General features: G+C 30.3%; 8 protein-coding genes and 1 long non-coding RNA gene across 12 annotated transcripts in view; 5 read left to right on the top strand and 4 right to left on the bottom strand.

Moving 5' to 3' along the window:
* Nucleotides 1-447: 447 nt before the first annotated feature.
* LOC100744696 (gamma-tubulin complex component 6) lies at nt 448-6,857 on the top strand. 3 transcript variants are annotated; one of them, XM_012388062.3, is made up of 15 exons: nt 448-1,227; nt 1,318-1,532; nt 1,618-1,853; nt 1,937-2,066; nt 2,188-2,547; nt 2,706-2,816; nt 2,905-3,075; nt 3,149-3,447; nt 3,606-3,825; nt 3,909-4,140; nt 4,228-4,429; nt 4,512-5,856; nt 5,978-6,187; nt 6,254-6,426; nt 6,504-6,857. In XM_012388062.3, the coding sequence occupies exons 1-15, from the start codon at nt 999-1,001 to the stop codon at nt 6,826-6,828; spliced, it is 4,458 nt and encodes a 1,485-aa protein (XP_012243485.1). In that variant the 5' UTR covers nt 448-998; the 3' UTR covers nt 6,829-6,857. The 3 variants fall into 3 exon arrangements, with proteins under 3 accessions (XP_012243485.1, XP_012243486.1, XP_003491176.1); XM_012388063.3 differs by having other exon boundaries at nt 449-1,227; nt 2,188-2,508; nt 4,225-4,429; XM_003491128.4 differs by having other exon boundaries at nt 450-1,227; nt 4,225-4,429.
* A 204-nt stretch (nt 6,858-7,061) lies between these two features.
* On the bottom strand, nt 7,062-11,513 carry LOC100744574 (isoleucine--tRNA ligase, mitochondrial). The gene is made up of 15 exons (XM_003491127.4): nt 11,151-11,513; nt 10,958-11,080; nt 10,736-10,886; nt 10,397-10,601; nt 10,014-10,318; nt 9,737-9,903; nt 9,390-9,626; nt 9,126-9,298; nt 8,897-9,035; nt 8,663-8,820; nt 8,449-8,592; nt 8,021-8,231; nt 7,691-7,943; nt 7,423-7,604; nt 7,062-7,311 (listed from the first exon to the last, which is right to left on the bottom strand). The coding sequence occupies exons 1-15, from the start codon at nt 11,358-11,360 to the stop codon at nt 7,078-7,080; spliced, it is 2,892 nt and encodes a 963-aa protein (XP_003491175.1). The 5' UTR covers nt 11,361-11,513; the 3' UTR covers nt 7,062-7,077.
* Nucleotides 11,514-11,831: 318 nt separating this feature from the next.
* Nucleotides 11,832-13,910, top strand: LOC100748653. The gene is made up of 3 exons (XM_012388066.3): nt 11,832-12,199; nt 12,789-12,948; nt 13,021-13,910. Exons 1-3 carry the CDS (start codon nt 11,867-11,869, stop codon nt 13,092-13,094), a joined length of 567 nt encoding a protein of 188 aa, XP_012243489.1. The 5' UTR covers nt 11,832-11,866; the 3' UTR covers nt 13,095-13,910.
* LOC100744453 (26S proteasome non-ATPase regulatory subunit 12) lies at nt 13,901-16,375 on the bottom strand. Its single transcript, XM_012388065.3, has 8 exons — nt 16,100-16,375; nt 15,861-16,017; nt 15,533-15,769; nt 15,348-15,452; nt 15,090-15,271; nt 14,788-15,012; nt 14,531-14,687; nt 13,901-14,448 (listed from the first exon to the last, which is right to left on the bottom strand). Exons 2-8 carry the CDS (start codon nt 15,981-15,983, stop codon nt 14,158-14,160), a joined length of 1,320 nt encoding a protein of 439 aa, XP_012243488.1. The 5' UTR covers nt 15,984-16,017; nt 16,100-16,375; the 3' UTR covers nt 13,901-14,157.
* Nucleotides 16,376-16,656: 281 nt separating this feature from the next.
* On the top strand, nt 16,657-18,006 carry LOC100748415 (autophagy protein 12-like). Its single transcript, XM_003491158.4, has 3 exons — nt 16,657-17,319; nt 17,427-17,563; nt 17,644-18,006. Exons 1-3 carry the CDS (start codon nt 17,157-17,159, stop codon nt 17,764-17,766), a joined length of 423 nt encoding a protein of 140 aa, XP_003491206.1. The 5' UTR covers nt 16,657-17,156; the 3' UTR covers nt 17,767-18,006.
* Nucleotides 18,007-18,370: 364 nt separating this feature from the next.
* On the bottom strand, nt 18,371-24,378 carry LOC100748297 (cilia- and flagella-associated protein 52). Its single transcript, XM_003491157.4, has 10 exons — nt 24,318-24,378; nt 23,731-23,930; nt 23,291-23,468; nt 22,500-22,749; nt 22,080-22,356; nt 21,593-21,765; nt 20,662-20,810; nt 20,133-20,278; nt 19,872-20,023; nt 18,371-18,944 (listed from the first exon to the last, which is right to left on the bottom strand). Exons 1-10 carry the CDS (start codon nt 24,361-24,363, stop codon nt 18,449-18,451), a joined length of 2,067 nt encoding a protein of 688 aa, XP_003491205.1. The 5' UTR covers nt 24,364-24,378; the 3' UTR covers nt 18,371-18,448.
* A 1,658-nt stretch (nt 24,379-26,036) lies between these two features.
* LOC100748174 (baculoviral IAP repeat-containing protein 5) lies at nt 26,037-27,397 on the top strand. Its single transcript, XM_003491156.4, has 4 exons — nt 26,037-26,196; nt 26,339-26,542; nt 26,614-26,734; nt 26,817-27,397. The coding sequence occupies exons 1-4, from the start codon at nt 26,183-26,185 to the stop codon at nt 26,928-26,930; spliced, it is 453 nt and encodes a 150-aa protein (XP_003491204.1). The 5' UTR covers nt 26,037-26,182; the 3' UTR covers nt 26,931-27,397.
* The window catches only part of LOC100748055 (putative inorganic phosphate cotransporter), an 8,792-nt gene continuing 7,673 nt past the window's right edge, over nt 26,817-27,935 (top strand). The window contains exon 1 of one of the 2 annotated variants that reach the window (XM_024369068.2): nt 26,817-26,937. The gene's annotated coding sequence lies outside the window, so the exon portion shown is untranslated. Of the gene's footprint in view, nt 26,938-27,489; nt 27,606-27,935 lie in introns of those variants that run through there. The other variant, XM_012388083.3, reaches the window with a different exon arrangement.
* The window catches only part of LOC117151895, a 1,291-nt gene continuing 899 nt past the window's right edge, over nt 27,544-27,935 (bottom strand). Inside the window, exon 2 of the long non-coding RNA XR_004462053.1 lies at nt 27,544-27,863. This is a non-coding gene — a long non-coding RNA (uncharacterized LOC117151895). The remainder of the gene's footprint in view (nt 27,864-27,935) is intronic.

Below are 27,935 nucleotides of genomic sequence, written 5' to 3'. Positions count from 1 at the left end.
ACCGGCCGATTGATTTTAACGTAACGGTGCAACTGAGCAAACTAATTGAATATCTAATGATTAATGATTAATCGGATTATTAAACAAGTATGTATGATAATTACAAAAAGCGTAAGAATCGATATATGAACTATTCATTATAATTTCTTATGGAAAAGATAGCATCCATATTGATTGAATCAATATTGATGAACCAAATGAAATGAATGGATAAAAATATACATACATATATATGCGGTAATATACGAAACGAAATTTGTACAATCAACTTATATATATATATAACTGATATCACAGTATTGTTTTTTTCTGATTGATCCGTAAAACGATATTTAGTATTAAAAATAAAAATTTTTCTACATTTCCTAGAAATTAATTGATACATATTTGTTTATTATATTTCCTCTATGTTCTTTTTATTTAACTTCTCGTATTTTTTTTCTAGTTCTTTTCTGCTGGTTCACATCGTAAAATCTATTCAAACTAAATATAAGCGTAACTTTTCTTCTAAAAATATTGTATTTTCTGCTTATTCTCAATTCGAAAGATAGGGACTAAATACCACGTGATGTAACGCGCGTTGTATTCTTCGATTTGAAAGTGAAGTAACGTTAGGATATCAAATAAAGCAGTCTTTAATATGGTTGTTGAGGTTAATGACGTATAATTCGAATTTGTCGATTTACTTTGATAGAAGTTAGTAACATCTACAAACATTGTTATAGTAGGGTCAAAACATCAATTATGATACAAATGACGTTTTGATGTTAATTTGAATTTAGCTAATGCGCATATATTGGAAAATATGTTAAATACAACGTATCCTTATGTGCTTATTTGTACTTGTATAACAATAACTAAGAATGAACAAGCAAAAAACACAACATATGTGAAAAACTATGAATGAGTATTATCGTTGTATTATATCAAACGATTCTGTTTGTTAACCAACAGTGATACAATTATTTGTCTGTGTTATACAATTTGGACGTGCAGTCATGAACGTTCAAGAATACGTTTGTGCCAATGACAAAATCAGTGACCGTTATAACGACGATGTTTATGGTCTCGTAACTCAATTGAGTAGGAACATATTACAGGCATATCGATCCTCCCACCGAAATGTACAGTTTACTTATGATCATGATATCAAAATAATTAAGCACCTTCGAATCAAAGCTTTTGAAATATTACTGAAAAAATGTGATCGTTTGATCCCTAGCCAAGGTGATGTTAATACCTGATTATGCTAGATGTGTTTCATATATTTATCTAACTTTCAATTCAGCCTTTCTTTAATCTCATTCATGTCCACAGATTATGAAGCACTTCAAAAAATAGATCCACTTTTAGAACTACAAAAGCATGCTTTTGCATTGAAATTGAAAATAAACCATTCATACAATGCTAGGATGTTAGAACATTTGTTGAAAAATCTTGAAGAATTCCCATGTGGTGAACTACCAGTATTTTCTATTTTGCAGCTACTAATGCAATTAAAAAATTGTAATATTAATCCTGAGCCATTAACGGTAGGATTTAAGCTTTTGTATTTGGAAAGAAGATGGATTTTTAGAATTTCATAAATGTATTAATGCATTTTATTACAATCTGTAGAATATATTTTATTTCGACAAAGCAAATCCTGCTTTTCCTGAAATCACATACAATAATAATAAAATACCGCCATTCCAAATATACCCAATGGAATGTTTCATATCATCGGATAAATTTGAAGCAACACTCGAAAGATATCCAGTTAAAAGAATTGCACCTACAAATATTATGAATGAATTCAATTTTTTGGATAATTCAATAAAGTCCAAAGCCATAGTTGGGGTTGAATCCATTGAGTAAATTATATAAATAATATTTTATCCTTATTTTCAAGTAGTCTTGTTGTATATATATATGTGTGTGTGTGTGTTTTTTTCAGCATGTCTACTACATGTAATTTTATGTCCAATCATATATTTGATAAAATATCATCACATATGCTTTTATACCCAAACCAACAGTATACAATAAATTCAGAGCTTAATATACATATTTTACAAAATAATATGGTAAGATATAGATTTAAACTTTGTATTAAATATATGTTATGCAACAATTTAAGTTAAATATGAATTTTTAGATAAATGATGAATCTGTTTAAAATTTTTCTTCGGATGATTTATTTTGTAGATTGGAAGCAAGTGCGAAAATATATGCAGCTTTCCTTTGGAAAAAGGAGACACAACAAATTATTTGTATCTCCCTTTTATGCAGACAAATACAGATGAAAACGGAAGTATTATAGATACATGGAAAGTTTTAGATCAAAGTGTTAGCAATGAATCAAATAATACTATGAACGTTTGGAGTCATATATGGGATCAAATCAGTGTTACTAATACTCTACCAACTGTAAATCATCAAACATGGGAATGCTTTGGAGAGATACAATCTATTAAAGAATTGATGTTTATAACAGATACTCCAATTGCAGCAATACATCTAGAAAAAGTTAAGCAAATGAATGATTTATTTATAATCTCGGAAGAAGTAAGTAAATGTTATAAAACATACACATTGAATGTAATATAAATTATTTTCAGTATATAAATCCAAATATTCATTTTATCTTCAATAATTATTTCTTAAGTAAAATATATATTCAAGCATTTTGTTACTAATCATGTATTTCTTGTTTTTTCTTGTAGTTAATGAATTCTTCGCTTCTTTTGGAACAAGTGTCAACCAAAGAATTTATATGTGATGTAAAATCAATGTTGCTGGGAATAGAATCAAATTCCTTTGAGTATAGATGTGCTGTATGTGTTTTTATTAATTTTAATGTGAAGCAACAAAAAATCTTTTAAAAAAATTCGTTTTTTAAATTATTTATAAACAATTTTTTAGACAGGATTTATCTTACGAAGAAACATTAGTGTATGTGGTATAAGTCCAGAATCAATAAAGAAGATTTGTCAGGAAGCTATTAATTGGGGTAATTGTTTTAAATTCTTGTGGAATCTAATTACGCACAAATCACAAGGTAACAAATTACCACAAGAAGGACTAATATTTAAGGTTTGTAACAAAATTGGATACAAAATTTAAAAAACAAATAGACTGTTACATTTATACTATTATTATTTTATAGGCTCTATGTACAAATATCAAAGAATTATTGCTTTACTATCAAGCAGCACTAATAAGAATTTTTACACATGAAAAAGAATCAGAGGGAGTATTAAAAATATTTCAAAAAGTACGTTCTGTGGCTAAATTAATCACTAAAGTTGCTAAAGTTTGTGAACCTTACAAAGAAAATCAGTACATGTCCCGAGAAGGAAGTAGCATTCTTACTAGAATTTATAATGAAGCAATTAAAGTGACAGATGCCAAAATTTCTTTGGTATTTTATTCATTATTAAAATCTTGCTGTGAAGTTTATTTTCGGTACGTATTATAGAATGTAATAAAAATGGTGTATCCGCGACACCAGGTGTTTTTCTATTGTCTTTATTACCATTTATCTGTATATTTTACTTCATTATGTAATCCGTTTACTTGCGAACATGGAATGTTGGATAGTATAATTAAATTGATTGCAACAGATTTTTACAGAAATGGATATTTGAAGGTATATGCGACGATATATATGGAGAATTTATGATAAAAACGCGTCCACAATATTTACGTAATAGAAGTCATAAATTTTGGACGAAAAGTTTTAGCATTTGCAATGATGAGGTGCCAGGTTTTTTGAATGATCTAGCTGAATCAATACTTCAATGTGGCAAAACAGTAAGACTTCTAAGAACTTGTGACTCCAAAGTAAGCATACTTGATATATCATATTGTAGTTAACTCTACTACAGACAGCGTATTGTACTGATCTCTGTATCATGAGAATTTAGAATCCAGTATGCCGTGTCTGTGTAACTGAGCAACCAGAAATAAAAGTTTGCTTAAGCATAATGTCGTTACACGAGCAGTCATCAAGATATCGAGAATATGAAAAGAAAGGTCAAGCTGCACTTGGTTCGATACTTTCTCTTTCCACAGCTATCTTAAACCAGAAGCAGTTAGAAAAAGAAATGTCAAAAATAACTATACTTTCAGAACGTGATACATTATTGAAACTTCGTGGTAAGTGTACTTTTATTAGTAACTAAATTTATCTATAAGTAGACGCATTGTTGCTACGAACGTTAGTTGTCACAAAATTATTAGAAGACAAGGAAGAACCAGGGGACACAGTAACAACAGTAACACGAGTAAAACAAAATATTTTAACAAGTCCACAAGAACAAGTACTTACAAATAACTTACAATCAAATAAGGCTGAAGAAATTGAGTTATCAAACAAGATACAATTAGAAATCAAACAAGATAAAGAAGAAAGTAGAATAAAGGAAAGATCGAAATCCTTAGAACGGTATTAAAAATTAATAATTTGCTATATTATTAATATTCAAATCAAATTAAAAGTATAACATTATAATTTTAAACACTTACAGGACAATTGTTTGGAATTATTATGAAGGTTTAGCTAATGATATTAATAAACGATGTATTCGTTCACAATGGCGGAAGAAAAGAATGAAATTGTATAATGAAAGAGTGAATACATTAAGTAGAGCAAACCAAGAATCAAGGAACGAGTTTTTAAAAAAAACTGAAGGACATAATTGTGCAATAACTTCAGATTTTTTTTTAATTGAAACTCCAATCTCACTTGAAGATGAAAATAAAAATTATACGAATACATCTTATCAAACATCAAATGTAATGTCAACACCGTCTACTCAAATTAATCAAGATTCAAGGCAAAGTTCTTCACTTGAAAATTACGCACATAAGAGAATAATAACCAACAATAATGAGAAACACGAATTTCATAATTTCGAACATTTAGAAAGACTAAATACGAATCCGACCTCAAAAGTTTCGTCAAATAAAAATACAACAAATAAGCAAATGAATGAGATTTTAGAATGCCTATTAGTTCATCGCACACAGTCATCAGTAACAGAAAGACCCACTCTTTTAAACGTTATGAAAATCGATAATATTACAGAATCTCAAATTGACGGCGTATGCATGCGACCATTAGATTGTAATATGACGCCAAATAACAACGAACTTGATATACGTCAAATCGAATTTATCTCTGTTACGCATGAAACAAATGAAACGGGTACTCGTTGCTCTCAAATTATAGCCATCACAAATAAAGAAAATGACTTAGAAACACCGATGTCATGTACAACGGATAATTTTACTACTTCATCAGTACAGAGCCCCATTTCAACATGTAATTTAGAAGACTCATCTCCTTCGGAAATTTCATCTACAATAATATCATCGAGTTCGACTCAGTTAATTACGAAATCATCTCTTGCCATGAAAGGAGATTCAACATTTTCTGATTTATTTGAATTGGCTCGTGATGAAAAAAGCAATAATGCATCGTCAGTAGCTCCTTTGAGTATTACCGATGTCGAGATAATTGATCATATTTCTCTTCAGGCCTATTTAGAAAAGTCGATTCGTATTCCTCTCAACGTACAGAGCCGTCTCGTTAACAATGCTATTATCAAATACTTTTTGGAAGAAAACAACTTGCTCTCACATTTGCATAGTTTACGTAGTTATTTCTTTTTGCTAAATGGGGAATTTGCAAAAAGCTTAACAGATTCCCTGTATTCTCGTTTATATGAAATCTCAATACCTATCGAACTATTTAATTCCGCTACTTTGACTAATCTTCTAGAACGAGCACTCGTTAATTCGTATAACAATGTTTATATTAATTCGGAACTTCTCAATCTCTCAGCAACGGACACACCAGCTCAATTACACGTAAATTTTTTATCTTACTCTGTCCTTCTTGTTATAAAATTATACTTTTTGGATATATATCGCAGAGTTTCATTTTCTTCAACGAAATCAATACATCTTACTTATGATGAAATCTTTACAGATATCAGATCCAGCTGCATTGGATTGTCTTACTCTCAACTATAAGATAAATTGGCCACTTAATATTATACTTGATGAGACAGTCATGCAACAATACAGTAAAGTATTTAAATTTCTAATAACAAGCGGTCGAGTTTCATGGGTGTTGCAAGAGGACTTTAATATTATGAAAAGAGAACGAAAAGCAATTACATCAGAACAGTATCATAAGGTATCATCACATTTTATGATTTTTTTTAGAAGTTCTAATGCAATTATTAATCTTAATTTGTTTTAGCTGCAGTTATATAGGCATTCAATGACACAATTTATGAATGCGTTGCATAATTATCTAACGTGTAGCGTGTTACACGCAAGTTGGGCTGAATTTGAAAAAGATCTGGAACATTCTTTAACTGTAGATCAAATTTATATGGCACATGTAAACTATATAAAACGCATATTATCAAGGTATTTTCTCTGAATTAAAGCGAAAAATAATACGAATGTAAAATGTATTAATTATTTTTAATGATTATTCTTTCCAGATGTATGCTGAATAGTCGTGGAGAAAAAGTACGCGTATGTTTAACCAATATATTTAAAGTCATTTTGAAATTTCATAACAGAATAAGATCTCAAAACTGGGTAATGAAATCTACAGGATACGTACATCCTAATTTTAAAAAACTGGAACAAATGTATCAAGCATTCTTTGAGTTACGAGCATATATGTCGCACGTTGCGTTTAAGTTAGCCACTAGCGGATACCAACCGCATTTAATGCATTTCCTAAATGCTCTTAATATAAATCCACTGTATGATTTAACTGCTAAAAGTTGTCGTAACACTGTAGGCTCTGCAGAGCCTTAATATAATACTATACAGCTTCTCTCTTTTCATTTCAAATTTAAGAATTTACTATGCCAATATCCTCACTGCTGTAATCTTTACATTTTTTGTTCTTCTCAAAGTTATTGTACATACAAATAATTAACAACAAACAAAAGATTTTTCATAAGTTTTTGAAATATATTCATAAGAGATTAATGATTGCTTTTGTTATCAGAATTGGAAAGAGTAAGGATAAATCATATGAAACAGCATTTTCGATAAAAATTATTACACAGCCGCAATCAATGGTTTATTTTTAGTAAGTACATTAACACAACGTGGACATAGATCATCTTCCTGACTTTCAGGATATCTCCTACAACGTTCGCACAACTTCTCCTGGATGTCGTATAGTTGGATTTGTGTTTCATTGATAGTATGATTTTCAATTAATGTAACCGACGACAGTTGTAATATTTCACATAATTCAGACATTGATGGTTTTTGCTGGTCGTGAAGAAGCTACGTAAATAGAGAAAGTATAAGTCAGTGCACACATTCATATAATATCGAGTGTTCACTCAATAATATACAAAACATAACTTTAGTTTCTTTTGTATAAATAATACTCACAGAAAGCAAAACAAAATCATCTTTTGTAGCTTCTATAACGCCATATAATTTCCATGTAGTTTTATCAGCGACCTTTAAAACATTATTTCTCAATCGAATTGCCGCATCTATGTATTGTGCGATTTTTGAATCATTCCATGACTCTGATATTTTATATTGCGTACAGTGCAATGGTATCGATGCTGTACATTATAATTAAGATTAAGTTTAATTAATAAAAAAGTGTCTTGAAATCACATATTTCTCATAGAAAAGGACTATAACATACTGATATTTTCGGGATGATATAGCCATGCTTCTTCTGCTAGATGAGGTAGAATTGGTGCAATGGATCTGATAAGAACATTCAGAATTTCTTTTATAACTTGCACAGCTGCAGTGCGCATCGAAGATGTTACCTCGTCACAATAAAGTCTATCTTTTATTATAGTACAGTAAAGACCTGATACATCATTTGTTATAAAATGCATAGTCGTTTTACCCGCATGATGATACTCATAGTTGTTATAATGTTGCTGCATCTAATGACATATTAGTTTGTAATATAATAATACAGTAACATGTTTAATTTCCTAATTGAAGAATAAGATCAAATTACCTGTTTATTATACGAATATAATAAGTACAACATGTATTTATCAATAATTCGATATTCAGGTTTGCAATTTATACCCGGATGATGATGTAAAGTACCCAGAAGGAAGCGCAGTATTAAACGAAGTTTGTTAATGCTTGTTTTACATTCATCGAGTAAATTTTTTGAAACCGGCACTTGTGTATGTTGGGAACTGTGATTAGCTACCCACCATCTAGATGAAATGAAATTATTAATATAATATAATATAAAAAACCCAGAAGGAAGCGCAGTATTGAACGAAGTTTGTTAACGCATGTTTTACATTCATCGAGTAAATTTTTTGAAACCGGCACTTGTGTATATTGGGAACTGTGATTAGCTACCCACCATCTAGATGAAATGAAATTATTAATATATTACCATTATACTATAAAATTAAATTTTAGTACCTTAAAACATCGACACCGTAAGCTGGATTTTTCTTCAAATTAGATCCACCTAGCAAAATTTCTTCTGGATTTATTACATTTCCTATTGATTTTGACATTTTTAAGCCTTTTTCATCGACTGCAAATCCATGTACAAATAAATCACTAAACAATAAAAAAATGCGTTTACATTGATACAGCCATTTTTTAAACATTTTATATTCGTTTTATTTACCTATAAGGTGGACATCCCTGTAAAGCTACAGATGTTATTAGGGATGATTGAAACCAACCATTGAATTGATCATATCCTTCTAAATAAAGATTTGCTTTTTTGTCTGGTAAAACCATTGACCATGAAATTCCGCTATCGAACCAAATGTCCATGATATCCTAAGAAGGATTTATGTTAATGAATGATATATTGAAACTTTACTTTCTTCAATCTTGAAAATTTAATGAAATTTACATTTCCTTTTACTATATCGTTCGGATCAATATTCAATTTTTTAATTATGTCTAATCCTATTAAATCTCTTACAGAATATTCCCACCAGCAATCAGGACCATATCGATCTATCGAATCGCATAAACGTTCAACTAATTCTCTAAAATGGAAAAGTATAAAGAACAATAAGTAAAAATGTATACTGTAAAGCCAGTATATTATAAATAACTATATATATATACGTACTTACTTATTCGTAAATGCTAAGCCTGTTGTTTTGCTATATATTACAGGTATGGGTGTTCCCCAAGAACGTTGTCGCGAAATACACCAATACGGTCGATTCCTTATTCCAGCAAGTAAAGCATTCATAAAAGATGTACGATTACATTTAGGATATACATTCACATTCGCAAAGTTCTCCTTATGAAAATAATAAAGGGAACATACCCCTTGTTTTAGCGAAATTTTTTGATAATTTATCATAGAAAAATGTCGCAAAATGTTGACTTACAATAATTTTTTCCCTGATAGTATTTATATTAATGAACCATTGATGACTAGCACGAATAAGAACTGGTTGTTTTGTTCGCCAATCATACGGATAACTGTGTGTTAATGTTTCCACATGCAATATATCTCGAGCCAGGAGATTCATCACTTTATCAACTCCCTCTGTTAATACTTCTAATCCATAAAATTCTGGCCCAGCCTCTTCAGTGTACAGACCTTTAGAGTCTACCATGGATAACTATAGCATACCCCACGGCATTATTAAATATTGATATTATATTGAGAATAATATCTAACATTGATATTATACTAATATTATTCGTTACAAACAAGAAAAAATTAGCTTACAATGGGAATTTTATTTTTGAGTGCAACTAGAAAATCTTCTGGACCATGTGCAGGAGCAGTATGAACTAAACCTGTTCCCTCATTTGTCGTAACGTGACTTGCAGCTAATAAAGGGCATTTTTGTTCAGTGAAAGGATGAAAGTACGTGCTGCCCTCCAATTCTTTGCCTAATGAAACATATATTATCTACTTATCTCCCTAACTCATCTATGTTAAATTTGAAATAAAAAAATGACGAGTAATATTTAAAAAATACAAATTAACTTTTCGAATTTACCTTCGAAGGATACTATTGGTTTCAAAGGACCAATCTTTGATTCAGTAGTTCCTAATAGTTCTTTAGCAACAATATATAAGTCTTTTTTATCATCTTCAGCAAGACAATATGTAGCATCTGAAGAGAAAGATATAGCTTGATTAGCCACTAAACTCCATGATGTAGTGGTCCATATTAATGCATATACAGCATGATTTTTAAATGATTTTAACCTTTCTGGAATATCATTAATGCGTAGACGAACAGTCACAGCTTTACTTTGATGCTGTTGATTGTATTCTAATTCAGATTCAGCTAATGCTGTTCTATAATATAAGATATAAAGATAAAATTGTAAACTTCTAAAAAACTGAAATTAAGTTATTCCGTCTTGAATATTTTACCTTGAAGAAGGAGACCAATAAACTGGCATGAAATCTCTAAATATAATATCTTTCTCATACAATTTTATAAATTGATGAAGTTCATTTTTCATATATGATGAGTGACTGGTAAAATAACATTCAGATTCACTCCAATTGGCTGTCACACCCCATGACTGGAAAGCTTGTTTCTGTCTAGCAATAGCTTCTTCAGCATAATTACGGGCTGAATGTACATAAAAAAAGAATAAAGTAATAATACAATAAATAGAAAGATTTAACATTAAATATTGATTATATATCATATTATATGAACTAATAATGAAAGAAATTTATGATCTAAAAACCTATAAATTATACCTTTTTTCCTAATCTCTAAAGGATCATTTTCACTTTCATAACCTTTAATAGCCTTTAACTCAATTGGTAATCCATGACAATCCCAACCGGGTACATAATGAATTCGATTTCCATTTATAATCTTATGTCTTAATGTTACATCCTTCAAAATCTGTAAGAATCCATTAAAACAGCTAGAGAAATGCATAATCTAGAAAAGGAATTATTGCAAAAATACAAAACCTTATTGATAACATGTCCCATATGAGGAATTCCATTTGCATAAGGAGGCCCATCGTGTAAAACAAAATCTGGCCCTGAAAGATTTTTCTTTTGCCACTCGTACAATTCAGAAAAACCACACTTCTATAATGATATAATTAGAAGAATAAATATTTAAATAAACAATAGAATACTTAAGAATATAATGACTTACTTCAGTTAAGCGTTTATCTGCCTCTATTCGTGCTTTCCCATTAAGTTGTACAGGAAATTCGGTTCGTGGAAGCAGAACAGTTTCTGTATATTTTTGTTGTCCTTTTGATGTAATTTTGGTATTTTTCTTAACACTACCGGCTACTTCGTCACTTGTTTTCCTTAGAACTTGATTTGTAACTAATGTTCGGTTAATAAGTAATCTGTACATATCTACTGAATTTTATTTTGTAGATACAATCATATATTTCGTTAGATAAATACTGCTTTTCTTGAACATTCAAATCAGATCACTAACTTTCGATGTATATTATTATAAACATTTTTAATTGTAAAGATATGATTTTTCTGATAAAAAATAGACGAGACACGTAATATTAAACTGAATACCATTTAATTATTCTTATTATTATTACATACCCGGTATCGCCAACATACATAAGGAACGGAATGTATTCTCAGTTATTAAGATTAATACCTGCTCTATTATTTTCCCTTAAGTACTAAAATGACTTTTATTTTATTATTTTTGTTTCTACGTGATTAGAATTTAATATTCGCTAGAAGTAAAGTTTCGGAGAAATTTTCGAAAGAGAAAGTAATATTTTCAAGTGCAGAACGCAAGGGATTTAAGTGTAACATAGGTAGGTTAGTTCGTTCTGGTTTGTCCCCGGCCGATCCAATTTCAATCTTGCGTTTGGTTATTATTAATGGAATATGGCTACGGTTTTCGAAAGTTCGTTCTTATCGAATAGAGCACATCGTGTTGAGGAACGATATGAAGAATCGGCAAACACTTTTGGCAAATGTGACTGTACTAGCTATAGCTATCTTGCATTGAGCGTTATTCTGTTTATGATTGGGACAGCTATTACTATTTTTTCTTTGGACGATATCGTAGGCGGACACATATTTTTTAAACTTGGTCACATGTGGCTTATTGGTCCAATATTCATTTGTTCTGGACTAATGGTAGCTGTCAAATGTATGCTTTACCTGCGACGAAAGTCCGTTATACAGATGATATTTCATCAACGACAATTGTTCAGAGTAAGTAACTGTTCTTTTCCAATTTTTTTGATATTTGAATAGTTTTTGATTAATTAATTTCATACGTCCTTGATTTTTATAACATTCACATAAATTATACGTTATATATTATTAGCTATGTCATAAAGCAATTATTAGAAAAGTACCGATTCTCGAAAAGTATATATTGTGTATGTTGCACGTTTTGCACAATTTTCGATGTGTGATCAAATAAAGATCATCCGAATATTAAAGTACATACAAAATAGTAAATACATTTGGGTTACAAATGTAGTTAAGATATACAATCGGTGACAAAAATAAATGGATAAGTAGTGGAGATGGGCACCAATGAAGTTTCGTTAGATACGGTTTCTTTACACGAAAATGTAAATATTAATTTCAATTATTCAATAAATAATGTACATACGTTACGGATATATAATGAATAAAACTTAAATATATAACACTTATACATTCAATTAAACTTCATTGATACCTATACTTCCATTACCTGCCAAATTATTTTTATCTTCAAATGTATTAAATTCAATGAAAATAAACAAATTTATTGGTGAATAGTTCAAAATGATTTAATCGTTGAATATAGCATTTACAGGAATTGAGCGGTGCTCGTGGTATCGAACGTATTGACATACAAACTCCAGGTCCACCCTCTTACGAAGCAATCGCTCAAGAAATTTGCAATGAATTACCTCCGCCTTCTTATGCAGAGGCGGTAGCGCTTGTACGCAAAACTATCGAAAGCAGTAAGAATCTTTCGTTCTCTTATAAAAGTTTATTATTAACACTATAGCGTTTGTCTTTCTTTTATACTTTAGATACCAAATCAAATAGTGCAAGTGTTTCTTGCGATAGCATCGCTATTGACCAAAACGTCAGGTGTAAACCTTGAAACGATATCTTTTTTCGATTGAAAGACGGTCGCAACAAAAACTGTAAATTATACTTTTGAATTATGAACTATTGTTCATTTTTATTACATACGTTTATTACATTGAACGTACTTTTTTTTATTACAAAAGAAATATTATCGCACGTTCTACCCGTTAAGGGTTAAAGGGGAAAGAAGGGTGTACTCGATACTCATTGTCTGTTATTTTATCAGAATGTCGGTATCAGCAAAATGTCGGATAACTGTTTGATGAATAAAATGCAATTCGCACAATAGTCCAATTGATAAGAGAATATTTCTATAAGTGAAATATTCGAGTTATTATATGTAGAAATTTAATTCAATGAGATCACTATATATAAGTTTTTTTTTTTTTTTTACTATATAAATCTTTTGTGAACATAATACAAATTATATATATATAAATTTTTACACTATCTTTTATGTATAATATAACGAATTTTACAAATTGAGAAGAAGTTACAATAGCGTGATAGATATTATTTGTTAAAACATATACAATGTTAAAAATATGACGAATAACATGGTCAATAAGTATTATTGAAACCTATAATGGACAATAATAAAATATTGCCGCAATTTGGGGAAGTTGTTTTATCCTACAAATTATTTATTTGAACTTGATACTCGCAGAAAAAACTGGCGTATTTTTGTGTATTGGACGGTTATAATAAATAACGAAAACGAGAAGAAGATATTGAATTTTACTGTTAATAAAATTTGTAAGAGCAATTTGAATGTACATTTACGATGTATTACTTAATGAAAAAGCGAATAAAAAAAAGATGTTTTATACTTCGCATAATGTTTATTTTACGATCTAGTACACGCGTTAAAAACAGATCGAAAGGAGCTCGTTAAATGCTTTCTTTAGGTCGCACATACAAACTGTATAATTGTTTATGTGTAATAGTTTCGTACAAATAATTTTTATAAAGGATTTAGTAAAGAAGAAATTTGAAGAAAAAGAGAGTATAGCGTAAAGAGAGGAGGGAAAAAGAGGCAGAGGATAAGGGAGAAAGAGAAAGGAGAAATTCGTCTTTCAGGATTGAGCTACGGCCAACATTTCTTCTTGGTGAATAAGATGAGTTGTGTGATTTACAAGGCTCATTAATTTTGATAAAGATGCAGCCCAGGCATCCAAAAGAGCAGCTGGTTCTTGGGTTCCTGTGAAACGAACTACACCGGCTGGTCGATCTGTACGAGCATTTATCACGCCAGTTTCTACTAAACTGCATAGACATGCTTCAGTTTCTTCAACTGGTAAATCCAATAATTCTGCCATGCGAGTTAGTGTAATTTTTGTGTAATATTTTGCCATAATCCTAATGTTCTAAACGTTAAAGGAGATAGAATAAATATTCAATGCAAATACGTCAATATGAAATGAAACGATTCTGAGGTTTCAAACTCACATGTTCAACGACGCGATTTCGGAGATCAGCCCATCGCTTACGACCTTCTTCAGTCCAAGTACTAAAAACCTCCGTAGCTTTAAGGTCTTTTTCATAAATTTCACACAGTCCTGACCATTTTATTAGTTCTGGATTTACAAAAAGACGTAACAGTTCTCTAAAAAAAATTAAGCAAATAAAAACTGACTGTCAGTATAGAAAATAGAAGGTTCTATGCACATATTTAAATATTTTTGTCAAAAGTAAACAAGTAATACTTGTATGTTGGTATTTCATCTAGAAGCTTGTCATTAAGCAGCCTATGGGTCAAATCAGCTTGTTCTGGTTCATGTGGTGCAAGTACAAGATAAAGAACAGCACGTGAAAGAGCGGCGTGTCTTTTTTCAGGATCATCTCTAACAGCTGGAGTTTCCAACACTGCTCGATTATGTCTACATAACTCTAAATGCCAGCCTTCATGCCGGGCCAATTCCATCATTAGACTGAAATAAACAAAATTTGTTAAGCAATAAGTTTCAGTTTCATACTCGTTTAGACAGTTTAATAATAGTATACTTACTCATAATATTTCAATTTGAGAGTCTGAGTTTCTTCATCATTTTCATCACTAAAGAATTTAACATTAATTTTCTTTGCTATTATTTGTGTACGCATAAAATCTTTTTTTGCTAAACATAATCGCATTTGCTCTAGGATAAGAGATGCTTTCTCCAAACGTGACATGGTACCATATGTTTCAACCTAGAACAGGTAGTATAGTATGATATTATTATGTTTCAATGTTTAATTGCCTAATATGTTTCTGAGAAATTCATACCTGTAATTCCAGCATAACAGCTGCTGCACCTGAGATATCTCCATCCTCTTCTTTGATTTTTGCCAAGCGATGGGTAAGCCTTGCTCTTTCAACTTCTACGTATATCTTCAACAACAGAATTATATTGATTTTTCAGAATCTTTAAAAATACAACTTGAAACAATCACAGGGCTCAAATCCTTTACCTTTCCTTCAGTTACAGCACGCAATGTCTCTATTAACTTTATTTTGGTCTCTTTATCAGGCATTTTATCTACGTAGGTGCAACATTCCTGAACCATTTTTGTAACAGCTCGTTTTAACTGAGAACGTCTTTTGGACAACAACACTATATGTTCATTTAGAACAGCCCAGTTCTTTGCTTCTAAACAAATCTGAACAATAGCCACAAGGATCCGTGATGTAGATGTCATATCTGCACTCTAAAAAATACCCAACATTATTTTCATTATTTGCATACTATAATCAAACATGATTATATAGTTACATATAGTAATATTTTAAAATCTTAACTGTTCGTGTTAATTTTTCTAACGCTAATAATTGATCCAAAGCATCATGTAGCTTTCCTTCATGTGCTAGTTTTTTACATTCTGGTATTTTTATATCGCAGTTGCTGCTATAATCCACCTCCATTTTCACAATTTTATTACAATCCAAATCTCTCGACCTTTATTCAAAGAGGATCATCAATTAAATAATTTAACATTAGAAGTATAAATATATTAGATATGTAAAAATATTAATCTTACCTTGATTGAAATATCAATTCCTCCAACTATTCCAACAAAACCGACACGGTTAATTTTAGCAAATAATCGCTCTTTATTTAAAGTTTTATATATTTTCTTTTTATTTATCTCTCTTTATCCAAATATACTAGAGGGGTATCTTTACATATAATTTTATATGTATAATTCACATAAATCTAATATTTCTCCTATCCCACATGACTCAAAACTGATTGTCATCCACCATTTGTAAAATAGCACTAACAAATGTTAAACTTAAACGAACTCGAACTCATAGGTATATTTCTATAGGGGACTGCTGCTTTAGTCCAAGATCATGATCTCACACTGCTAGTAATTATGGCGCCACGTGTATGGGAAGTCATTCACTCTTTTCATTTACTGTGAAAATATATTTTTTTTCTACAGTAATTATATAGGAAAAATAAAATAATAGCAAGAGTAGTTTAGTATTGATATTATACTTTATTAGGACTAGAAGATAAAATAATTTCTTATTTCGAATTCGTCCCCAAAACATAAGATTATTTTAAAGCTTCACGCACTTGTCTTAACATCAATGTAAATCGCAATTACTTATCATGAGATTCGAATTTCCCTAGATGCAGTACAAATATGACAACATTCAATTTTTTATACCAGCATATTAGCAAATATTAGTGTTCTAATTTGCTGAAATTATTAAGAAAAGACAATACTAAGAAACGATACGTTTGCCTTAATATATTTGTCTTATACACATATTTATTTTGATAAAGAATTAATATATCATGGATCTGAGTCCCTGTGTGACATACCAAAGTGAATATTTATAAAATCCAATAAAAATTATTAAGTCTGTGAAACATGTTTTGTGCATGAAAATTATTCATTTCACTGAAATAATTTAAGATAACGTTAAGACATTTACTTTTTACTCGATTGAAGATTGCCTTTATGTAATTTATCTTTTATGGCAATTTTATACTTTATTTCAATCTTGCATAGTTTGGTTAGGTCCCAATGACACGATCTTTCTTTCTTGACAAACGTTTAAAATTGTAATCGAACATACATAATGTCCGAGAAGGAAGGAAATGATGTGACTATAACTGAAAAATCTGAGGAAATGGGAGAAACTTTAACAAATGAAGATACACCTGCTAGTCTTGAAACAATACCTTCGGAAACACCATTAGTACGAAATGGAGTTCAAGTTGCTTCAAAGGATAGAGCAAAAAGTAAAAGACTTGCTATTTGCAGAGGAGATATAATATTAAATTTAAACTTAACAAGCTCAGAGTCAGTGCAAAATGATTATCTTATCTGTATTTGACCAATTTTTCAGTTGATATTTTGTTGAAAGCAACTGGGAACGCACCGATAATGAAACAAAAGAAATGGTCTGTCAGTCAAGATTATTGCATTGGTCGAATTTCCGATTTTATCAGAAGATACCTTAAATTAGATTCGAATGAAAAACTGGTAAGTGTTAAGTAAGGGTTATATCTATTCTAGAATTTGTAATGTTTTTACATATATAAATACATTTTTTCCTTTGCTAGTTTCTTTATGTAAATCAAACATTTGCGCCTGCACCAGATCAGGTAGTAAAAAACTTGTATGATTGTTATGGTGCGGATGGAAAATTAATACTTCACTATTGTAAAAGCCAAGCTTGGGGTTAAGTGTTGTTTCGAAATACAATAATTTTATGAATTATCACATAAATATATTACAATCATTTTAATACTTTCATCATCATTTACTTTCTTAGATATTATATATAAACTCTATTTAATAAGTATTCAATGAGTATTTCAAATTTAATCATGGGATAATATAACAGATTTCATGAAATATCAGAAAATAAGGTGAAGATACTGTAAAATATTGATTATAACTGTTACTATAATTATAGAAAATGATCTATTTTTGTTATTTGCTTCCTAATCCTTTTTGTTTCCTCTTTCTTGTTGAAAAATAATTATACAAAAAATAAGGATAATAAAATAAGTTAAAAAAAATAAGTTAAATAAGGAATAGATGATTTATTCTTAAAAAAGAACATTTATAAAAAAGATTGTTCTTTCTCTCTATCATCATTTGTATGCATTGAATCGTTTTGTACTAACAGGTTTTATGTGAAATACGGTTTGGTTTATGGTAGTGTAGAACAATTCAATGATATTGCTCACACAAAGAAGTGAAATATTTCGCTTTAAAAATAAGATATAATCGAATCTTTTACGTGATTATGTGAATCTTTCTGTGTGGAATCATAGTCATCGAATTTATTGACAATTAATTTTGATTTATTGTGAGATATTCGAGTAATTGGTGAATGTGTATTGCAGTTTATGTAGTGTATTATTTACAATTTGGTTCACACATGTCGTCCGTTTTCGATGGGCAAGGTACTGATGTTGGTTCTAGCGTGTGTTGTTTGGTATCGTCTTTAATCGGTGTAATCGATGATTCCGAAAAGGGGTATTCCCAAAGCATTATAGCACCGTCTGCACTTGCCGTAACAATAAATTTATTGTTTGGAGCAAAGACACAACGAGTAACGGCAGCAGCGTGTGCAAGACCCAAACGAATAGTACTAGCGGTACGATATTCCCATAGTTTTACAATAGAATCTTCTGATCCAGTGAGAAAATATTGTCCGTCATGACTAATACTTATAGTATTTAAGGTCCCCGCCATTGAACCTTCAATTTCCCGAACCAATGAACCATCCAATGTTTCCCAATAAGCTATTTTGCGATCTGTACCACATGTTAAAATTTGAACGCCGGTAGGAACAAAACATGTTGCCATATACATTGTGCTTCCACTCAGCATGAACTTCCTCGTGAAATTTCTACAGAAAAAAATGAGTAAAATCGCGTATTGTAATAATAGTTATAAGAGTTATCATAATTTGAATTCTTTGTTAATGTTGAAGTCTTTTGCGTACAGGGTGTATAAAAAGTGTAAAATTTATTGTAGTGTGATTCTACACTCCAGGATCGGCGAAGATTTGTAAAAAAAAGTTCGTGCAAAATTGACCTTAAGCATGATTTTTAAGGTCAACATTTTTTTGGTTACACAGTGGTACTCCACCTCACCATAGCTGATCGGTATACCAATTTTTAAACAAAATCTTTTGAACAAGACGGATAGGACATAGACCTGTTCTTCACATACGGCCTCCTTGTTCATAAGATTTGACGGCAACGGATCTTTTTTTTTTAACGGATTACGTCCGTTACAACTTACGTAAACAACTACAACATCCGATTCAATGTGGTTTTTGTCATACAGAATCAATACATAATCGTGGGGAGGAACTGACGGAGATATAGAAATGCAAGTTCGGGGCTATTTAAATAGACAGTAAGAGAAAAAGAAATAAAGGAAGATATAGAATATATAATGGTGAATCTAGAGCATCTACGTGTAACAGTAGGTGCTATGCTTTGGTGGTATATCACTGTAATATGTAAGCACATTGTGAATAAAGCTGGTTTAAGAATTTTAAAACTTTAACATTTTTTTCCGGGAGAAGAAGTCATTTGCGACCCATGGTTCCTTTGAAATTTTTGTTGTTTGCGACGAATAGAATGTGCTACAATAAAAAAGGCTTTGACCTTGACAATCATACTTAGTCAATTTTGCATGAATCTTTTTTTACTTACTTTTTATACACTCTGTACATTAGTTCACAATCTTTTGATTAAATTGTACCAAGTATCCAAATATGCATGATAGTTTAGGTTTATAATTTTTATGGTTGCCGGATTATTACCTTAAATCCCATAATATACATGTACCATCTGTGCTAGAACTGATCAAACTCTTGTTATCAGGTGAAACGTGTAATGACGTTATTGGACCTCTGTGTTCTTTTAGGACTTGCAATAAATGTCGTAATTCAGATTTTGCATTCCATATTCGCACCTAAACGAAGGTGTGCGTTTTAATAGACCGAAATTGAAACATTGCTCCAACAAAGAACAACAACGAGCATTCTAATTCGAAAATTTAAGGGGGTATAAAGCTTGTATACCTGTCCATCACAACCACCGCTAATCAGTTTATCGTCATCTTTGGTAATAGTGATTGTTGACACAGATTTTGTGTGAGCGCAATTAATTTCGAATAGTAGTTTTCCGCCATTCAAAGCAAATCCTCTTATCGTGCCATCGTTCCAAGCTTCCTCCAATAGATTAACGCAAATTAAATTATGCACGATACGTGGCAACGTACAGTAATGAACAAAAATATTGGCAGAAATCGAATTTTCTTGTGAAATCTTATGAAATCTGAATTTTAATTACCTACTGTATAATCGATACAACAGTCGTTCCAGAACTGTTTTAGAAATAAATAATAATATTTTGCAAATAAATAAAAAGCGATATAACGAATCGTAACCGAAACAGAAATTTTAATTCCTTATAAGAATTATGCTGCTTCTCATATTTTATAAAAAAGTTGAGTAAAAGATCGTATTTTGTACAAATTCACCTAGAAGTTCACGAAATGAGTTTGTCTGCGTCAATACTTTTGTTCGTCACTGTATGCTATTAACTTACCCGATATTATAGAACCACCATTACTATTGAAACATATACTGGAACAAGTAAAATTTGACACGGTGATTCGGAGTAATTCTTTTTGGGTGGCCAACTTCCATATTCGTATGTCATTTTTACTAGCGGTTGCAAATATCTCTGAACTATTGCTACAAAAATAATAGGATTTTTATGCACTTTATTTTCTCTTTGTATTTTTTATAAAATACAGATGAGATGATTTAAAACCAAAGAGATGGTTCACTATGGCATTAAAAAATAAGGTCCATATAATGTAAATAATCCCAAGTTGTATAAAAGTATCATTTAGAGGCTATAAAAATTAACTGCTAAGGGAACTATATAAGTAAATTGAGGGCAAATGGACGCAAGCGATTTTTTCTGCGATATAACTGTAGTATAAATTCAACCTACTATTAGTGACAAGACACTGTTGTTGTGTGTGCATTATTAAACTTTATTTTTAGTTCGTAAAATGTTATAGATTGTTTATCTTCTGCTGTAATAGATCATTGTCGAATACGACAGGTTGTAAAGATAAGCCCAATGCAAATCTAAAACTATCTCAGTTATTTATATCTGCAATAAACACATTTTCTAGCATTAGCACGGTTTTAGAATATGTTGCTTCGCATTTTACGTCACTTCTTTTTCAGAACGTTGCTTATGAAAAAGTTGTTGATATTAAAATGGTGTAAGTTGTTTCCCCAAATCTCTATACTCAAAGTAAAAGATGAAACTCATTAAAAATTTGTGTATATGTCAAACAAAGAATATGATTTAATTTTTATAGATACCTCACCTGCAACTTTTTAATATTTCTGAATTTTAAGTAAGTAAGCTCGACATAAGGAAAGTATCAGTTACATCCCTGCGGTTTTAAGTATCTCGAATAAAAGTAGTTTGTTAAATGTGGAAACAAATGATTTACCTTGGAAATGCTAAATCATATATCGAACTGGTGTGACAAGTGACGATTAAACGCATCTGAAAGCTTGATAATTCGATCTCATAAATCTCACATAAGGCGGTTCCTACTAATACCAAATTATTTTGATAGCGGATCATGGACGTTACCATGGCACACACATTCGTTGTGCGATACTATGCAACAAAGAAAATTATTTTTTTAAATATTGTTATTTGTTGTGCTCTGTTGTGGTTTCTTGATATAGAGAATTCATATTAGATATTGCATATGACGTAGACACAATGGTAATGAATGTATTAAGAATAAGATACAATAATATACAAGCGGATGTGGAATGATTGAAACCAATATAACCAATAAATAGAATTTAGATATTGAAGTTGCCTCCTTATTGCTGTAAAACCTTACATTTTTATTTTACATATGGTACATACATATACACAAGAAAATATAATATACATGTTTGTGAGAAATTATGTATACTCACTGCTACTATAGCGGGTATGGTTAGTGACTTGTTCGTTTTATTTGCATTAAGTTTTGAGTCTTTCCTTATTTCAATTAATTCGACTGTTCCATCGCCAGTACCTACGATTAACTTGTCTTTCTTTAAAAGCAACAAGTTTTTCACACCACCTGGATATACTTTTATGTGAAGTCCATTTGCGTTCCTCATGCGTGCTCCCTTGTTCGTTGGTATCTTCGAATAACATCCTATCATTACGGGATATTTAGTTCCTTCCTCGGATTCTTCTATGTTTAGCCTATTCGAAAGAAACAAAACTTTTCAATTATTTTATGGGCAAAGGTAAAGAAAGGCAATTAATCATTCTCTAGTTAAAACTTAACACGCCTCTCAGGTGCAAAAGGTTAAAATTATTATCATCGATATCATCAAACGAGTAACCTTGCTTTTATGATATCGCCAGATGTTGTTCCGCAATAAACATTTTCATCGTTCTCATCTATAACTGCACAGTTAATCGAACGTTTGATCTTTCCAACTTTTATATCTGTCCCATATAACTTTTGATCCTTTGAGTTGATACGCCATAATTTAAGATTCCTGTCGCCGCCAGTGATAAAACTTGTTTTACAAATGTTAGCTCGTGCAATTATTATAATATTTCCACATGTTTCGTTTCCAGCAGAAGTACCTGTATAATGTGTAACAGTATAATATGAGTACCACTCACAGAACTGACGGACATAAATTATCTCATTAAAGACGTAAGTTAACGCTTTTTTCAGTTAATTTAGATACTTCAATTCTGTTTGCAAGATTACAGTTATGAAAGATTTTTTCAAAATTTGCTTCATATTTTATTTATCACTATTTCTTCACCTAGATTTATCATGCTATGAAGCTTAAAGAAATTGGAGTATTATTAAGCACAGTAATAAAAATTATTTTTTTTTATAATTGTAAAAATATTTTTTGTGGCTTTGATTTATGTAATGAACTTTTATACCTGTAATTCTAATATATTTGTAGTGTCTTATTGCTAAGTATCTATTATTCAAATGTATTTTTTACCTTGAGGAAGTAATATAGATATGTGCTTTAGTTACGTTTTATGATAATGTTATATTTACATAACTTTTATCTATTTCTTTGCTGTTTAATCTTTGATGCGTTAAAATACATATATACATATGTAGAAACAGAGAGAGAGAGGGAGAGAGGGAGATATCTACCACAAAGAGGAGTTCCATTTTCAATATCCCATATTATGATACGACCATCATCTCTGCCTCCGAGACTAATAAGATACTGTCCATTTTCCGTAAAACACACGTCTTCGACTCTAACTTTGTGCATTTCATAGTTAGATTTCATTTTACGATTTCTATAATCCCATATTATAACCATTGCCTTGAATAAAGTATTCGATCTCTCTTAGTTAATTTTGAAGTTAATGAAATTGATACATTGTAAATTTTTATACTTCTATGGAAAATATAAAGATGTAAAAATAGTATGCATACATATAATATGCAAAGTACATAAACTATTACATATATTTCTATCTAGATTTATTATATTTAAAGAAATATATGAATATAAAAAAATACTAATTTACACAAATATCCGCAGTCTGGAAATTAACTATTCAATCCAGCTTAAATGAATCTACCTTAAAACCATGATGGTTTATTTGGCCGGAAGCTATCAGATCGCCTGAAGATGAAATACATAAAGCGGAAACGAAATTCTTATGTCCAGTAAGAAAGAATTGTTCACCCGTTTTTACATGTTTGATAGTAATTTTGTTACCCATTGGATACACAAGGTGTTCTCCATCAGGATGTAATCGTAAACCGTTTCTTATTACACCTACAAATAAACATGATATTCAGACTGTAATTTTTATGGTAAATGAAAGAATAATATTCGTGATATATTACCAAACACAAACTCTAGACCTTCATACACGATAAATGACACAAAAATATCATAGCAAATAGCAAAAGCAAGCTTAAAACATATACATATACCTATTTCTTTTATATGCATATATACACGTATAAAGTTTTTGGATTACATGACACTGTGACAAATGTGATCAGTCAATTTTATTACATATATTGTGTATATGAGTGTATGCGGGTGTGTTTACACATATGCTGTACATACATATATGCTATATGATTATGATAAAGTTCTTTTTATATTGGAAATTCAATAAATTCTCATTATTGCGAAATGATTGTAATTACTAACCGTCAAATGCTATTATTCCGAATATTTCAAGTTCTTTTAGGGACATAATGAAAGATAATATTATAATAACTCGAGTCGACTTTTATTATAATCAACTGATAGCTTGTAATACACGAACTCTTCCTAACAGCATAAGAATTGCGTCGCCATGGCAATCACAACAGGTGTAAGTAATAACGAATATCGAAATAGTTATCGATGAACATAACTAATACGTACTATACATATAATTACAGTTTATAGTAAAAGAAATAAGACGTAAGAGGTAAAATTAAAAAAAAGATAGATAGAAATTTAAGAAAAAACACGTTTAAAAAGTAGTGAATAAAATTTTCAGTTTTTGATTTTTCATCGCCGCTGTTGTCTTCATGATTACTTTTTATAATTTGATGATATTCTTATTAATGAAAATAACAAAAGTTGGTAATATCGAAAACTAGCATGGAAAATATCGATAATAGAATCACAGATGGACTACTGAACAGACGTGACATCTTACGGCTTGCGGAACTTTGCGTCAGATGTTTTGAAATATATACTAATCGTTCAAAATTTGAAACAAATCTGAAAATATTCTCTGCAAACATATATTTAGTAAAAAACTATTACAGTCAGTCAGACCATTATAATCAGACCATCTTTTAGAATAATATGTAAAATAGTATTTTGCCTTTATTGGTAACAAAATATCGTTTCTGAAGGTAGTATTGTACACTCAATACATTCTTATTTGCCCGTCATTATTATAATTAGTTTCGTAATTTCTTGGTATTTGATTTTTTCCTTCTTGAAGAAACCTAGTGATGAAATTGCAGTTAATGGTAAGAATATTCCAGAATTATTGCGATATTTATACGATAATGATCCGTGAATTAAAAGTATTACCATAGAAGTAAAAATATATAAAACAATTTTTTTTAAAGTATAATACGTTGATTCTGTCATCTATTCCAGGCGAAAGACTCTTTATTTGATTGGTTTTTTGTCCCTAAAAGACAGTCTAAAACTCTAAGTGAAAATGAAAACTTTAACCGATACACATTGTTACATGCGAATAGCCATACTTAAAAAGAAAATAAATTTAGTTTGCAAATATTATGGAAAGGAAACATTTGATATTACACTGAATTGTAATAATAAAAAATAAACTGCAAAGGGATTGAATTCGATTCACAAGAATAAAAATAAAAATGTAACATAATAATCATAGCATTAACAATTTCGAAGATGAAACTATTCATTGGAAAAAAGATCACCCTCTTCGGTACGGCGCTCATCCGCCGCGTAATGGTACTTGACGTAAATATTTTTATTAGTTGCCTCGTATATTTATTATTGACATTAGTCGATAGACGACCGTGGGGATGTATGTATTCGGTGATTATCGAGCATAGACAGCGCTCGTACCGAAAAGGTTAAGAACATAGTAATAACATCTACATACTATATACTACATATTATATACTATATACATAATTTCTCATACATAGATTCTCATAGAATCAACGGTTCATTCAAGAAGGAAATATATATCATAGTATTTTATTTATAATAATAATTTGTCATTCTATAATTACATTAGATTTAGACCTATACTAATTGAATCTTATTTATACTGAATCGATGAAATCTCATATGACGTAAAAACAGATTCAAAATCATAAGATACAAAAATGCATATGCAGATTCATAGTACTGATACGACTTGCATACATATTCATGTACTTCGTCTGCATAGGATATCATAGATTATGACGTAAAGAAGGCATAGATCGCAGCACTTATGATGTGTTTATGTGGACCGCGGTGGATTTTAACGTAACGTATCTTGCTTGAAAATAAAAATTCTCGTATTTTATACAATTATGGATTTACTACCGTAAGCATCATTTTATATTATTTTACTCTCTACTTATAATAATAATTGACGATATTGTTACGATAATCTATATCACTTAATTCTCAGTATAAAGATCAAATATGCAGTATAACCTAAATTAGCTATATGTTCGCCTGTTTAGAGAGCACGATTCAATGTTTTGGAAAATTGGTAGATTAAAGACGTTCGAAGATTGGCCTTTTCAGTCCTCTGATAATTCATGTAATCCTGAGAAAATGGCTGCTGCTGGTTTTTTTGCTGTAGGTGGTAAGGAAGAACCTGACTTGGTTGAATGTTTTATTTGCTCCAAACAACTTGATGGCTGGGATCCTGATGATGATCCATGGTATGTACTGGAATGATTTTATTAATTTAGTATTAATGTCAACTATGTAACTTAATTCCAATTACTTTCAGGGACGAGCATGTAAAACATCATTCAGAATGTTTCTTTATCAGTTTAGGAAAACCTGATGAGACTTCATGGACTGTGTATGAGTTATTTGATTTGTTCAAAAAATATGCAATAAAAGAATGCGTAAGTATTACTTTATGAAATGAATTAATTACTTATAGATATAATGAAAAATATAGAGGATCTATGTATATAAATTTTATAGACACGCAAGTTGAACAAAGCTATAGCTAAGGCAAAAGAAGAAAGTATTCGACTAGTACATGAAATACCTCACATTTATAAAGGATTAAGAAAGAACTCTAAATATCAGAGTTAAGATTTTGGTAAAGTAATCCAAGACTGGTTATGTGCATAGTTCTATTTATACAACTATGACTTAATTTTTTTATTCTCTAATAAAATTTGTCACTGAGAAAATAATACTATATCTTCCTTTTGGTGAGAGTGTTTACTCCTGTTCCTTTCTTTCTTATTCTCTTGTATGTTTTTGTTTTCTGTTGTAAATTAAATAGTATACATAATACTGTGTTGTATACTCAAGAAAGAAGGAGATAATTCATTTGATAATGATCTAAGATTAGCAAAAGCAATAAAATTGAAGTGTAGAAGACATTGGGAACTTATCTTGTTAAAGCAATTTACAATGTCCATTCTTGTCAAACTTGTATAATTTTATCAGTGACATCTTAATTCCAATTTATTATCTAATTTTGATACGAAATATTAATGTTAAAAAGATAGACAACAACTGTTTAGTATACATATACGGATATTACGATATCGTAATCTCGTCTTTGAATTTAAGTAGTTCTGCCGATGATCCGGTAATACGTCAAGAAAATTTTACGGTTTAGTTACTCGCTTATTAATTAAATTAAAATTAAACCTTTAATTTGTTCGGATTATGGATTCTGTTCAGAAAACTGGAATCTGTTTCAAGGAATTTTAATAAATAGGATAAGTCAATCATGTTGTACAGAAAAGTTGTAAAGTAAGTACCTCATCCAATACATATACATCTAATTTTTCAAATGAAAATACGTATTATTAAGATATAACCGCAAACGAAAGATGTTTTCTGTCTTCTTCTCTTCTACTTTTTCTCTCTTCTTCTGTTTTACTTTTCCTCTCTTCTTCCCTCCTACCCTTATGCTTATAAGTGTGTTTCCTCTTTAATCGAAAGAATGCAATCAATCTATGTACTGGCTAATGCCTCTTACCTTCAACGTTCTTTCGACGAATCAAAGCACTTAATGTGGTTGATATTAAACAAGTAAAAAATATCAAAAATGGGTACATAATACGTTGCGTGTTATCATCC

Source organism: Bombus impatiens, unplaced genomic scaffold (assembly GCF_000188095.3).
Source record: "Bombus impatiens unplaced genomic scaffold, BIMP_2.2 scf_0517, whole genome shotgun sequence".
NCBI lineage: Eukaryota > Metazoa > Arthropoda > Insecta > Hymenoptera > Apidae > Bombus > Bombus impatiens.
This window is presented reverse-complemented; position numbering and strand designations above follow the sequence as displayed.